The sequence below is a fragment of the Pelophylax lessonae genome (genome assembly GCF_965119305.1).
Source record: "Pelophylax lessonae genome assembly, chromosome: 2".
Taxonomy (NCBI): Eukaryota; Metazoa; Chordata; class Amphibia; order Anura; family Ranidae; genus Pelophylax; species Pelophylax lessonae.
This window is the reverse complement of record NC_138769.1, coordinates 359,073,012-359,088,715: the sequence shown is the minus strand read 5'-3', so window position 1 is coordinate 359,088,715 and position 15,704 is coordinate 359,073,012. Positions and strand designations below refer to the sequence as shown.

Below are 15,704 nucleotides of genomic sequence, written 5' to 3'. Positions count from 1 at the left end.
AGCTAGTACTCCAGCTTAGTATTGAGGTCTGTATCTCTATTTATCACTAAACAGAAAAATAAATAATAAAAAAAAAAAAAAAAAAAAAACACCAATCTCCCAAACAAGGCCTTAGAACAGGGGTGGCGAACACGCGGCTCTCGAGCCGCATGCGGCTCCCGGCCAAACTGAATGCGGCTCTTTGGTTATCATTATTATTTGGTATACTGTGGCTCTAGTAGTCTTTGCCAAGTTTGGATGCTGCGGGACCCGTGTGTCTCCCTCCCGCCTCAGCTGCCTGTCACGTGTCTGAGTGACTGACGAGAGCTCAGCTCAGTCGAGACAGCCGCCCGCTGACATCTTCCCCTGCGCATATCAACAGCAGCAGGTGAGGAGGGGGGGTCTCTGATGGGGGACATTTATGTGTGTGGGGGTCTCTGATGGGGGACATTTATGTGTGTGGGGGTCTCTGATAAGGACATTATTGTGCAGGGGTCTCTGATGGGGGACATTTATGTGTGTGGGGGTCTCTGATGGGGGACATTTATGTGTGTGGGGGTCTCTGATGGGGGACATTTATGTGTGTGGGGGTCTCTGATGGGGGACATGTGTGTGGGGGTCTCTGATAAGGACATTATTGTGCAGGGGTCTCTGATGGGGGACATTTATGTGTGTGGGGGTCTCTGTTGGGGGACATTTATGTGTGTGGGGGTCTCTGATGGGGGACATTTATGTGTGTTTGTCTGTTTTGGCAGGTCACTGCGTGGTGTGGCTCTCTGACTCTCACAGTTTAAAATTTTGGCTCCTTTTGTCGAACTTGTTCGCCACCCCTGCCTTAGAACATCAATTAACCCTGAAAGCCCAAAATCAACCAAAATTAAGTTTGGGTTGGAGGTACACTTTTAACAATTACAAACCTTATTTAACAATTCTTTTAATTCTTCCTGAGTTTTTACAATTTTTTTCCAATGCTCGATCTGTTCATCTTTCACATGTTTTTCTTGAAGTCTAAAATAGGAAAAATTTACTATGAAACAAAGAAAGAAAGCTGGTAAACAACATCCCACGTTTACAATATACCCCCTCATCACATATGAAATCTGGTCCATAATTTGTACTTAAAAAGGCAGCTCCATAACACTTGTCTAAAGAACATCTTTACGCCCCGACTTACTGTATGACCACCTCCAATGCCTGACCTAGCGAGACAGGTTTGTTATTAAGAACATTGAAGTCTAGCTGATGGCTGAGGTAGGAAGTTGCCTCCAACAAACGGTTAAACTCTTGCTCCACCATCTCATCTTTTTCTTTTGGTACCTGAAAACAAAGATGACCACAAATTAAATGGGTTGTAAAAGGCAGGAGGTTTTTTTTTTTTTTTTTTTTTTATCATAATGCATTCTATGTATGAAGATAGAAAAAAAACTTCCGTATGCAGCAGCCCCCCTAATACCTACCTGAGCCTGTCTTGATCCAGCGATGTTGCAGGAGAGTGTTGGCTGCCCGGGACTCTCCCCCCTGATTTGCTGAGACAGCAGTGTTGTGCCATTGGCTGCTGTTAAAGTCAGTGAGCCAATGAGGAGAGAAAGAGGGGGCTGGGCTGAACCACGGCTCTGTGTCTGAATGGAAACAGAGCAGCGGCTCGGCTTGGGTGACCCCATAGCAAGCTGCTTGCTGTGGGGCCAGTCAACAGCAGGGAGGGGCCAGGACCGCCAGCGAGGGACCCAAGAAGAAGAGGAGAGATCTGGGCTTCTCCAAGTATAACATGATTGTCATTTTTAAAGAAGAAGAAAAAAAAAAACACAACAGACTTTAGAATCACTTTAATACACAAATATTGCTGAAGAAGTATACCTCAATACTCAATGTTGGCCTTATGCTGGCTTTACACTATACGAAAAATCTGCCAAAATTTGGTCATTTGGACAGTTCTTTCGCTTTTCGGCCAGTTAATGGGCACGAATCGGTAATTGGTTGTGACGTTTTTGAGACGAAAAAACGAAGGACAGGTTTAGAAAAAATTTCCTGTCGAACGAACGATAGATTGAAAGGTTTTTGTCGTCCAAACTGTTTGCGCTAGGTATATGTGAAAAAACGAACAAAAAAGAGATGTCCATTGAACGATTTATTGGTCATTACCTGATGGCACGATTGTTTGCTCTCATGACAGAGTGTTTGTTTTTAGAAATTATTTTTCGTACAGTGTATGGCCAGCATAAGAGCCTAGAAGACATGGTGGATAGGTGATTTACTGCGAAGTATGATATGCTTTAAATATCTACCCGAGTGTCCAGAAATCAGAAAACACAGAACCTTCTCCTGTACATGACTAGATGTTCAAAAGACAACTTCATCTCATGTAACCAGCCCAGAAATATGAATCAGAGTAAAACAATGATCACATATGCTTTAAACCGAGCCCTTTATAGCAATAGAACTTACAGCTTGCCCATTCGCTTCATAAAGGGGACACTTTTGCTTTATTTTTGCCAGCTCCATGTTTACTTGCTTACTGATCACAGCCATTGGATTACCTCCTAAACCAAAATGCACAGGAGACAAAAAGGTAAGAAAGTATCACTTTGGAAGACATGGTGGATACAAAACATCTCTCTGTGAAATGGAACAATTAGAAAAAGCCACTTGTCACAGCAGCCTATAATTTTAACTGCTTCCGCTGCACAATGAATTCAGCAATAACTTAAGCTGGATACACACTATACAACTTTTGTTGGTAGATTTCCCTTCAATTATGTAGTACAAGGGTCTGCCTGATTGCATACAAATTGAAAGTGTTTAGGTCGGACCTCCTATTATATGGTTTTGGTAAGTCTAAAGGAAAAAATCTAAAGACAATTGTATAGTGTGTATCCAGCTTTTGTGACTACTTAAAATAAAAGTAGGAGGCTCAGAGCTGCTCTGTGCAATACCATTGCACAGAGTGGATAAGTATAAACCCGTTTTTACTAGAATGCTTTAATTCAGTGGATTATCGCTTATGAACAGTGCAGCTGGCTGAGCCAACAATGCATTCAGTTTATGAGATCTGCTGAGCAAAGTAGAAATTTCCATTTGTACCCATGATATGAATCCCTGTACCATCACACATAAGCATAACGTATCTCACAAAAGTGAGTACACCCCTCACATTTTGTAAATATTTTATTATATCTTTTCATGTGACAACACTGAAGAAATGAGACTTTACTATAATGTAAAGTAGTGAGTGTACAGCTTGTATAACAGTGTAAATTTGCTATCCCCTCAAAATAAATCAGCACAGCCATTAATGTCTAAACTGTTGGCAACAAAAGTGAGTACACCCCTAAGTGACAATGTCCAAATTGTGCCCAAAGTGTCAATATTTTGTGTGGCCACCATTATTTTCCAGTACTGCCTTAACCCTCCTGGGCATGGAGTTCACCAGAGCTTCACAGGTTGCCACTGGAGTCCTCTTCCACTCCTCCATGATGACATCACAGGGCTAGTGGATGTTAGAGACCTTGCAATCCTCCACCTTCCATTTGAGGATGCCCCACAGATGCTCAATAGGGTTTGGGTCTGGAGACATGTTTGGCCAGTCCATCACTTTTACCCTCAGCTGCTTTAGCAAGGCAGTGGTTGTCTTGGAGATGTGCTTGGGGTCGTTATGATGCAAATCATGCTCTGCTTCAGTATGTCACATTACATGTTGGCATTCATGGTTCCCTTTATGAACTGTAAACTCCCCAGTGCCGGCAGCACTCATGCAGCCCCAGACCATGACACTCCCACCACCATGCTTGACTGTAGGCAAGACACACTTGTCTTTGTACTCCTCACCTGGTTGCTGCCACACACGCTTGACACCATCTGAACCAACTAAGTATATCTTGGTCTCATCAGACAAAAGGACCTAGTTCCAGTAATCCATGTCCTAAGTCTGCTTGTCTTCAGTAAACTGTTTGCGGGCTTTCTCGTGCATCATCTTTAGAAGAGGCTTCCTTCTGAGACGACAGACATTCAGATCAATTTGATGCAGTGTGTGGCGTATGGACCGAGCACTGACAGCCTGACCTCCCACACCTTCAACCTCTGCAGCAATACTGGCAGCACTCATACATCTATTTCCCAAAGACAACCTCTGGATAGGATGCTGAGCACATGCACTCAACTGCTTTGGACGACCATGGCGAGGCCTGTTCTGAGTGAATCCCTTTCCTGTTAAACCGCTGTATGGTCTTGGCCACCATGCTGCTGCTCAGTTTCAGGGTCTTGACAATCTTCTTATAACCTAGGGCCATCTTTATGTAGAGCAACAATTATTTTTTTCAGATCCTCAGAGTTCTTTGCCATGATGTGCCATGTTGAACTTCCAGTGACCAGTATGAGTGAGAGCGATAACACCAAATTTAACACAACAGCTCCCTATTCACACCTGAGACCTTGTAACATTAACGAGTCACATGACACCGGCTGTGTGTTGAGTTATTTTAGAGGGGACAGTAAATTTATATTGTTACAATGTACACTCACTACTTTACATTGTAGCAAAGTGTAATTTCTTCAGTGTTGTCACATGAAAAGATATAATAACATATTTACAAAAATGTGAGGGGTGTACTCACTTTGTGAGATACTGTATCTGCTCAAAGGACCTGATGGATTTCATTTTTTTTATACACAGGAATAAAAAAGTAATCTTAGTAGTAGTACCAGAGTATGAAGTTGTATAACGTGTTTTAGATAAACTAAATTGTTTCATGCAATTTGTTTAAACCCAAGTCATTGAACACAGTTTGCATATGGGTAGGTTTACAATTAAACCCTTATGGCATTATGTAAAACTGCCATGTGACACCACAGCAGAATTGTGATGAGTTCTGTAGGAGTGTAGTGACTCAAGGTGTCATTACAACTTCAATAAAGAGCTACAACCATTCTAATAGAATTTGACTGTTAACTTACATCACATTGAATTATTATTTAAAAAAAGTTTTTTACAATACAGGAAAACCTTGGATTGCGAGTATATTTTGTTCCAGAAACATGCTTGAAATCCAAAGCACTCGTATATTAAAGCAAATTTCTCCATAAAAAAATAATGGAAACTCAGATGATTCGTTCCACAACCATTTTTTTCAGAAATCCCTCAGTTTATAGTCCAACTAAAAAGATTATAGCAATGTGATAGGTTGTGTAACCATAAAATGTCCATCCACAAATGGCAGCCACCACAAGGGGATTAGAAGCAAAATCCAGCAGGAGCTACAGAGTATACAAGAGAAGAGAGGCGCATCTAAGTGTAGTAATATGGGTACATTTAATGAAGGTACAACATTTAGCAACTCACATGGTTGATGAATTAAAGAGGCACATCCAAGTATGCAGGCACCTGGGGTAAAGCTGTCCACATAGATCATCCTCCGCACCGCCAGCTCTCACCGCTGTCAGTCTGCAATCGTGACTGGGAAGACTACTCTGCAGTAGAGCGATCTGAAAGTGAGGCTTGAAGCACTCGTAGAGCGCAGTGTGGAAGGGACGACGTCGATGGCGGTGCGGAGGTTGATCTATGTGGACAGCTTCACCCCGGATGCCTGCATACTTAGATGTGCATTGTTTTATTCATCAACCATGTGAGTTGCTAAATGTTGTACCTACATAAATGTAACCATATTGCTACACTTAGAGGCACCTCTCTTCTCTTTTATACTCTGTTGTGATGTGATGCTATTTGTATATCAAGACATCGCTAGTTTATCAAGTCATAATTTATAAAAAATACATTTTGCTGGTCTTGAAAAGACAAACACTCTCAGAGCCGGTTCACACTGGGGCGACCTGTCAGGCGACCTGATCGCCTGACAGGTCGCCTGCCATAGAGAAGCTGTGGACCCGTTCTAATAGGTGCGACACAAGTCGCTCCGACTAAGAAAAAGGGTCTGGAGCTTCTTTGGGGCGAGACGGAGCGACCTGCATTGACTTCAATGATATGAAGTCTGTGTCGGCCGCTCCGAGGTCGCGGTGCGAGCAGCGCACCGCGACTTGTGAGGTCGCCCCGGCAAGTCGGATCGCTCTAATGTGAACCGGCTCTCAATCCAAGGTTTCACTGTACTTAGCTACTTTTACAATGGCACTTAAAAACATGCAATATTTAAAATTGCCTAATAGTTTATCAGAGAAAAACCTTCGGTAGAATGTCAGAAATTGTTATAAGAAAAAAAAAAAAAAAAGGCCATCCTGATTAACCACTTGAAGACCAGGCATTTTCTGGCACTTTTTGTTCACATGTAACAATCAGTATTTTTTACTAGACAATTCCTTAGAACCCATGGTTGCAGGAAACATTTTTTTGCAGTCTATGACTTGTATCTATGTTGTATGGCAAAGATGTGTAACATCTTTGCCATACAGCATAACTATATCTGGCCAGGAAGAAGATCAGATTTTTCTCTGCTGCAGTTCAACAGCACTTACAGGTCTTGTGCTTTCCTCTCCCTGTGACTGGACAGCAAAAAGATAAGCAGCAGGCTGATGAGCTTTGTCTGTGACTCAGGCCTTTCCTCCCATCAGAATGCTCCTTGCACTGAAGCACAACTGACTGGCTTTGTGCTGCTGCTTACTCCTTCAGTCTGGAGTCTGCTACACAGTACCGTAAAGGGCTGATATCAATTGGAAATTAAGTACTTAAAACTGCTTTCATTTAAAAAAAATTGATTTTAAGGATGCATTCATGAAAACAGAGTAGTTAGTTTATGCTTTTTTTCCAATTCTTTATTTACAAAAAGAATATCATTGCAGTACAAACCAAGAGAATACCTGATGCTCAGCTATCAGTTTATGCTTTTTATATCTGAAGTTCATCCTAAAAAAGTTGTTTATTACTATACTCTTACCTTTAAAAAATAAATAAATAGGGATGTCCTAGCCAGATTAGGCTATGCTTTTACTGTTCATATGAAACTCCCAACTGCTGAGATTCTGTCAGTGGGCTAAGTTGTATACAGTATGCATAAATGACAGGTAAAAACTTACCAAGTCCTGTGACCACCATTGCACCTAAATCCGCAACGTAATTCCCCTTACGGAATGTAGCAACTCTCCCTCCAACACGGTCCTATGTAACAGAAAGTTACAATGTGATCACTTGCAAAAAATTATGTGTAGCACTGACCTGCCAAAGGTCACACCAACCCTTATCACAACTCTAACCTAAACCTTAGAACTCCTCCTGTCAACTTGGCTGAGTTGTCAATGTAGGGTGACCACACAAATAGTCTAGGAAGAATGTGTGTCAACCTACATCATGATATTGCAAGTCTATGATAGAACCCCCCCCACACTCTGCCAGGACCCACCCCGATAGCTTTAAAAGTCTGCGTCCACACCGATCTTATTTTAAACATGCATGTGATTATTTTGCTTTGTGCGTTTTTTTTTTTTTTTTTTGCACGATGCGCATAGGGCACCACATTGATTTCATGGGCCGCCTTACACATTGGCAAAGTAGCTCATTGAGTTTTTTTGCCATGCTCCAGTATTCACTTTGTCTTTTTACTGCGTTTTTGCGTATAGCAAAACGAGTGTGCTTGCCGCATTTAGGGTGTCATTAACAATGAATGGCACTGTAAACCTAATATGTGGTTTTAGCGCATTTAAAAACGCACAAATTTGCGCATATTTACAAAATGTGCAGGTGTGAATGGATATGTAATCACCGCCAATCCTGTCTCTTTAGGCTTGGTTCACATGTCCGCCGTAGTTTCAGTGTGATTTTTAAAAAGGAGTCCGGTGCGGTTTCTTTCACCTGTTTAGGTGTGATTCAGGTGCAAATTTTTACTTGAAATCACACCTGAACTGGACTGAAAAATGTACAGAACTCTTTTTAAAAAATAGACTGCGGTCGGCCCAGACATATGTGAATTGGTTCCATAGAACAGTGGTTCTCAAATCCGGTCCTCGGGACCCACTAACAGGCCAGATTTTAAGTATTACCTTGGGGGATGCAGACTAGAGTACTGCAATCACTGAGAAGCAAATGAGATCACCTGTGATGTAATTTAGTTATCTTGCAAACCTGGCCTGTTGGTGGGTCCCGAGGACCGGATTTGAGAACCACTGCCATAGAAAGCCAGTACAGTTCACATGTCATACGAATCGGATGTGGTTCAAAGACGCATCCAGTTCACATATATGTAAACTGTGCCTTAAGGTTCCGGAACGAATCTAAAAGTCCACTAATGTATGAACTTCAGATTAAAAAAAAAAAAAAAGTGATACAATAACCGGATTAAAATTCACTGCATTTAGATTTGTAACATGTACATTTCCTACAGAGCTGAACATAGCTGTATGTTAACCACTTTAGCCCCGCTCACATGGAGGCTACTGCGGCAAAGTGCCGCCATCCCGTCCAGCGACGTACACCTACGTCGCTGGACTCCTCCCCCTGTAGGCGCGCTCCCGCTGTTTTCATTCACAGCGGGAGTCGGGCCAGGGGAGGAGCAGCGGCGATCGCCGCTGCTCTTACCCGATCGTCGGGGATCTCCATAGTGACAGGGAGTGACAGATCGGAGTGTTCAGCATAGCTGGACATCCGATCTGTCCCTGTCTCACAAAGTCACCTCCCCCCCCACACGTCAGTAAGCACCAGGCATACATTAACCCCTCCCTCTCCAATAAAATTAACCCCTTCCCTGCCAGTGTCATTTTTACAGTAACAGTGCATATATATAGCACTGATTACTGCAGTAATGTCACTGGTACCCCCAAAAGTGTCAAAAATGTCAGTCAAGGGTCCGATCTGTCCGCCGCAATGTCGCAGTCCCGCAAAAAAAAAAAAAAAAAAAAAAAAATCAAAGATCGCCGCCATTACACGTTAAAAAAAAAAAACACCAAAAATGACAGAAATCTTTCCCTTAGTTAGTAAACGCATTAACTTTTGCGCAAACCAATCAAAATACGCTTATCGTGATTTTTTTTACCAAACATAGGTAGCAGAAAACAAATTGGCCAAAAATGTAAAAAAAAATTTTATTTTTACATTTTTTTGGGGGGGAATTTCATATAAAAAAAATGTGAAAAATATTGTTATTTTTTCAAAATAAACGCTCTTTTTTTGTTTATAGCGCAAAAAGTAAAAATCGCACAGGTGATCAAATACCACCAAAAGAAAGCTCTGTTTGTGGGAAAAAAAGGACGTAAATTTCGTTTGGGTACGGCGTCGCACGACCGCGCAATTGTCAGTTAAATTCGCACAGCGCCGAATCGCAAAAAGTGGCCTGGACGGAAGACAGCAAAATCCTCCGGTGGTAAAGTGGTTAAACAATGGGCCTATGCCCACAGCTTCGTAACCTGGAGCGGTGTTCAGCTGTGTTAAAAAAATTCATGTCCACAGTCTGCATATTGACCCTATGTAATATACGATTGTAAACATTTGTGCCAACATTTACGTGCGCACAGCAATTATGGACTGCCTGCTTCCTGACAACAGAGCACCCGATGCAGCAGGTGCCTCATGCGTCTTGGCAATAGCGGACACAAGACGACAGGAGCTGCTATTTCTGTACAGTTGTGTAGGGATAAGATTCTATATAATCATATGGCTGTCTGCAAGAGCCCTAAAGCTGTACAGTGCTTTGCAAAAAGTATTGACACCCCCCCCCCCCCCCCCTTAGCACAACCTGGAAATAACATGGATTGTTTGAGGATTTGCATCATTTAATTTAGAGAACATGCCCACAACTTTAAAGATGTTTTTTTTCCCCTCTCATTGTGAAGCAAACAAATAGGACAAAATAACAGAAAATGTCAATGTGCATAACTATTCACCCCCCCTAAAGTCAGTACTTTGTAGAGCCACCTTTTGCGGCAATTACAGCTCCAAGTAGCTTTGGATAAGTCTTTATGAGCTTGCCACATCTTACCATTCCTCCTTGCAAAACTGCTCCAGCTCCTTCAAGTTGGATGGTTTGTGCTTGTGAACAGCAATCTTTCAGTCTGACCACAGATTTTCTATTGGATTGAGGTCTGGGCTTTGACTAGGCCATTCCAACACATTTACATGTTTCCCCTTAAACCACTCAAGTGTTGCTTTAGCAGTGTGTTTGGGGTCATTGTCCTGCTGGAAGGTGAACCGCCGCCCTAGCCTAAAATCACACACAAAGTGGTACAGGTTTTGCTCAAGAATATCCCTGTATTTAGCACCATCCATCTTTCCCTCAACTCTGACCAGTTTCCTAGTCCTGGCTGCTGAAAAACATCCCCAAAGCACGATGCTGCCACCACCATGTTTCACTGTGGGGATGGTGTTCTTTGGGTGATGTGATGTGTTGGGTTTTCGACAGACATAGCGCTTTCTCTGATGGCCGAAAAGTTAAATTTTAGTCTTTAGTCTCATCAGACCAGAACACCTTCCTCCATACATTTTGGGAGTCTCCAACATGCCTTTTCGTAAACTCAAAAACGTGACATTTTGTTTTTTGCTGAAAGTAATGGCTTTCTTCTGGCCACTCTGCCATAAAGCCCAACTCTATGGAGTGAACAAATTATTGTCCTCCTATGTACAGATACTCCAGTCTCTGCTGTGGAACTCTGCAGCTCCTCCAGGGTTACCTTAGGTCTCTGTGCTGTCTCTCTAAATAATGCCCTCCTTGCCCAATCCGTGAGTTTTGGTGGGCGGCCGTCTCTTGGCATGGCAGGTGCCATGTTCTTTCCATTTAGTTATGATAGATTTGATGGTGCTCCTGGGGATCATCGAAGATTTGGATTCTTTTTTTTTTTTTTTTTTTTTTTTTATAGCCTAACCCCGACTTGTACTTCTCAACAACATTGTCCCTAACTTGTTTGGAGAGTTCCTTGGACTTTCTGGCAGTGTTTGGTTAGTAGTGCTTAGGTGTTGCAGCCTCTGGGGCCTGTCAAAAAAAAGGTGTGTGTATATGGAATGACAGATCATGTGACACTTAGATTGCACACAGGTGCACATGATTTCACTAATTATGTAACTTGAAGGCAATTGGTTGCACCAGAGCTTTTTATGGGCTTAATAACAAAGGGGGTGAATACATACGCACATGCCAATTTTCTGTTTTCGATTTCCAAAAAATAGTTATATATATATATATATATATATATATATTTCTCATTTCACTTCAACTTAGACTATTGTGTTCTGATCACATAAAATTCAGATTAACTAAACATTGAACTTAAGGCTGTAATGTAACAAAATAGGTAAAATGTTAGGGGGGGGGGGGGAATACTTTTGCAAGGCACTGTAAATTCACCATGCTGGACCAAATACAATTATTTGAATACAACAGTGCAACACTATACATGACCAAACATCTGTCAGCCCACAAAGAAAGGGGAACAGGAGTCCCGCTGTAGCTTCTGGGGGCCACGCTTTACGCTTGCCTAGTAAAACAGAAATCCCTATTAAAAGATCCAAGGCAGAGGTGAACTTCTATTGTATAAAGCATAAACAAGATTAAAAATATGTTTCAGACCTTATGTCCATTGTAAAGAATTATACTTCACATGCAAAAAATATTTACTACTTACCCTTGCTTCTAAAACAGTAACATCCATGCCAAAACTTTGCAACTGTCGAGCCGCAGCCAATCCAGACACTCCGGAGCCAATGATTATTACTTTCCCTGTTTTCTTGGCTAATGGTTATAAGAAAACAGCAATCAAACATAGGTGACATTATAGGAAGCAATGCCTCATTATCAAGAACTTTTAAGAAGAACTTGGCTCTGAGACTGGATTCACACTGTTCCATGTGCAGTGCAGCGGGTGTGCAAACACACAGATAGGTGTAAATGGGCCTGTATAGTTGCCCTGTCACAATAAACTGCTGCACATACTGTAGATGTCAACCAGACCCTTGGGAAAGAATGGGATTTCTACTCTCTACATGCATTTTAATACAGCAAAATGCAAGGGTTTTCTAGTAATAAAACAGACCAGTGTGAAATGAGTTTGACAAGGAGCAACTGAGAGCTCAAATGCTTATTAACACTTGGCTACTTGCACCGGCATTGAGAAATTGGGTATTAAAACCCTGAAAAAAAGTACCTGTACCCATCAGTTTTAAAACATCACATTGGCAACATGGCGTAAACAGACTAATTTCTTCTTGCACCAAGGCAAACCTGTGCTGAGAAACCCGGAGGCTGCTATCCTGGCAAACCATACTTGAGGCATGAATGCATGTTCCAGTGCGAGAATACAAAATTAAAGGTTTCCACCCAATATTGGTCAAGCTTTGAATGCATTCGTGGGTTGATTTTACATCAATTTAGTAACTTTGTCATCAGGGATCTATACAAAGCTAGAAACATTTTCGATGGGGTTCGAATTTAAAGTCAGCACAGAAAAGCAGCTTCATCGATTGAATGGTTTCTGCAAATAACTTGTAGAAAATATTGCCTTACATAGTAATTAGGCAGTTTTACAGCCACCTGAATCACTTCTATTACATAGCTAGCAGCGCGGAGTAAATTTGTGTACATGCCAACACTGCCACAATAGTAAAGTCGTAGACCTATTATTTGAAAAGTAAAAAAAATAAATAAATGGATTTGATTAAAGTGATTGTAAAGTCTTTTTTTTTTTTAATAACATTATACTTCCCACCTCTGTACAGTTAGTTTTGCACAGACCAGCCCAGATGCGCCTTTTTTCTGGTCCCTTTTCGGCTCTCCTGGCCCCTCCTGTGAGTGGAGAGCCCCCACAACAAGCAGCTTGCTATAGGGGCTCCTGAGCCAAATTACAGCTCCTTGTGTCCATTCAGACATGAGCCGCAAACTGCCCCCCCTCTAGATTGGCTGAATGGTTTTGATTTAATCTGCCCCCTCTCCCCCTGCCTGCTTCTGCTACGTGCCTGTCAGTATCGGCTTGTTCTCCATGCTTAGCCTAAGTTTCCATCCACTTTACCCTTGATGTGCACCAGTTAAACTTTTTCCACAGCAATTACCACTATATGCAATTCAAGCGCTTGTGTGTGTGGACTGAATATATTTGGTGTTAGGCCTCCCGGCTGATTGCGGACTTGGTTTCACTCATCCATCAATCTAGTTACATTACCTTCATTCTGAAAGTTGATACATCATTTTGCTTTTTTTCCCCTCTGTGTGAATGGATGGATGCCTGTGAGCCCGGGCTGCTTTTAACCCTTATTTCCTGACAATGTTGTCACAAATATTTTTTTTTATGGTTTGGTGAAGGTTTTGTATTGTATTTGATTTGCTAATAACATATTGTATCTTCCATAATCCACTGCGTTTTCTATACAGAGCCTCTGCTTTGACACTAGGTGTGCCTAAGTTGCAACTGGGTCATTTTTTTTCTGCATTACATGCTTGGATCTGGAAACCCCACTTACATTTATGGTAAGTCGGCTAGAATTTATAATTATTGTTTAAGTGATGTAATTCCCTTTTTATTTTTATAACTATACAGTACTTAGGCAAGTATTTGGGGGGGGGGGGGGGGAGAGAGTGTAATTGGTCTTTACTACTACTACACTGTAGCATAAATTAGATTTTAAGCATACCATGGTGATTGCTGTGTTCTCAAAAAAAAAAAAAAAAAAAAAAAGAAGAAGAAGAGCTCATTAACATTTTTCTATTGCCAATAAAGAGAGACATAAGAGATGGAGAGACAGGATGAGAGGAAGTCTTACAACTGATCATTTTTACTACTTACTGGGCAAAGGTTTCAGTCTTTTGTAAATACCAAAGTTGATTAATCCATGCCTTTCCAGATAGCAGTGTATTCTGTGAACCAGCACAGAGTCACCTAAACAACACAACCCTGTTAGTCTATTGCAAACATGTGCACTATTTTCAAAATGGGTAAACTGCAACTTACTATTATAAGGAGCTTCCAGCTGCTGAAGGGTCGCCTCAAACGTCAGCTGAACTTTTGGATTGTCTAACCACAATTGCAACTTTAAAGAAAGAGAAGACAAATGGAATGGAAGTGAGAAATACATTCACTTGTGCATCTAATACAATAAAAAAATAAATAAAACACGCCAAGGAAGGCATGTACAGATGAGAACTTTTGTTCCACTTACTGTGCGATTCCGGATATAAAGGAAGACCTTCTGGGTTGGTTGTGGGCCGCTGATGATATCTGGGAAGCATGCTGCCTCTTGAGATGTCATTCTGTCATGTGGAAGTCTGCTCTGAAAAGCTGCGCCCTCTACACCTGAATATACTAAAAGGAGTATAACATGGAGAAAATCAAGCAACAACCCAGGGAAAGCATGTTTACAAGTACACACACACATTTAGCCCCAGTTCACATTGGAGCAACAGGTCAAATCACATGAAAAGCAGCAGCCCATTGCCAGCAATCACTCTGTTCAAATTGGTGCGATGTTGACTTTGCAGGACCGCACCGATTTGAAAAAGTATTTCCTGCACTACTTTTGGCGATTTCAGGTGTGACTTGCATAGATATCTGTGCATGAAGCCGCACAGATGTCTTCTAAGTCAAACTCGAAGTCGCACTGACATGCAGCTTTGAAATCGTGCAATTTCAGATGAAGACACACGATTTCAAAGCAGCAGTCAATGTGAACGGGGGCTCAGGCCTGGTTTACACCTATGCAGTTTGCTTCTGATCCATTTCTGCAGTGCGTTGTGTGTTTTTCACTTTTTTTTTTTTAATGCATTTTGCTTTTTCAGCTTTTTCTGGCCAATTTGTTTTTGGGCAGATTAAAAAAAAAAAAGGCAAAAAAACGCAAATCACTACAAGATTGCAGCAAAAATGCAATACATGCTTTTCTACAACTTCTCCATTAAAAATCTACTAAACCAAAAGCCCACTGTTTTGTGATTAAAAAGTCCCTGACCCTTTCCAAAAATGCAGCGGTTGAAAAAAAGCACAGATGTAAACGTATCCCATAGGAAACCATGTTAAATGGCCAGTAGTGTATTTCTGCAAAAAGTATTAAAAAAAAAAAAAAATAAAATGTATAGATGTGAACCAGGCCTCAGTTGTTATTCAGTATTATATAAAGATGGAGTAAAAAGTCCCTTTTGTTAAATCAGCCAATAGAAGGAAAACTGGAAATGTATTTCACTTTGAATACCCAATCACGTGTGGATGAAATAAACAGGAAGCGTTTTTTTTAAATACTGGATAATTGATGTGAATATTTTCCCAATTTATTCAGTGAAGATTCGCAACTCCTTTAGAACTCTTTCACACTGGCGGCTGTGCTGGTTTTTACGCCAACCAACCTCCCATCTGCCCACACAAATGCAAACATTACATTCCGACAGGACTCTACGTATGCCAGGGGCCACGATGCTTTGCCTTGTAGTGGAGCTATAAACCGGAGCACTGCCTGTCAAACAAGCATTTCCCAGTTCAATGGAAGCACACCCCAATCATATTCCCGAAATCCTCCTTTGAATTTAAAAAACAAAAATGAATTATATATATAGTTGGCAGTCATTCAAGAGGCAAACCTGTCATCTCCTGAATGATATATATTATATATATATATATAAATAAAAAACATTCAGGAGATGACAGGTTTGCCTCTTGAATGCCTGCCAACTGCTGCTATACCGCCCTCCGAAAAAATTTGATAATCGCTTTTTAGGAGGGCAGTAAGCATTGCCGCCCGTCTGGAAGAAGCCTTAGTAAATCCAGGAGACTACATTCACTTTAACCTCTTCGTGCCAACTGCCTCCTGGCCCTTAAAGGGTTCTAAAAGCTGG

At 41.4% G+C, this 15,704-nt stretch overlaps 1 protein-coding gene across 2 annotated transcripts in view; it reads right to left on the bottom strand.

The window, feature by feature from the left end:
• KDM1A (lysine demethylase 1A) overlaps positions 1–15,704 on the bottom strand; it is a 58,688-nt gene that overhangs the window by 26,910 nt on the left and 16,074 nt on the right. The window contains exons 3-10 of one of the 2 annotated variants that reach the window (XM_082247770.1): positions 14,045–14,178; positions 13,837–13,915; positions 13,672–13,764; positions 11,521–11,627; positions 6,994–7,075; positions 2,422–2,516; positions 1,154–1,296; positions 897–987 (exon numbers count right to left, since the gene is read on the bottom strand). In XM_082247770.1, the coding sequence (XP_082103896.1) occupies positions 897–987; positions 1,154–1,296; positions 2,422–2,516; positions 6,994–7,075; positions 11,521–11,627; positions 13,672–13,764; positions 13,837–13,915; positions 14,045–14,178 (824 nt within the window). Of the gene's footprint in view, positions 1–896; positions 988–1,153; positions 1,297–2,421; positions 2,517–6,993; positions 7,076–11,520; positions 11,628–13,671; positions 13,765–13,836; positions 13,916–14,044; positions 14,188–15,704 lie in introns of both variants that reach the window. The other variant, XM_082247769.1, reaches the window with a different exon arrangement.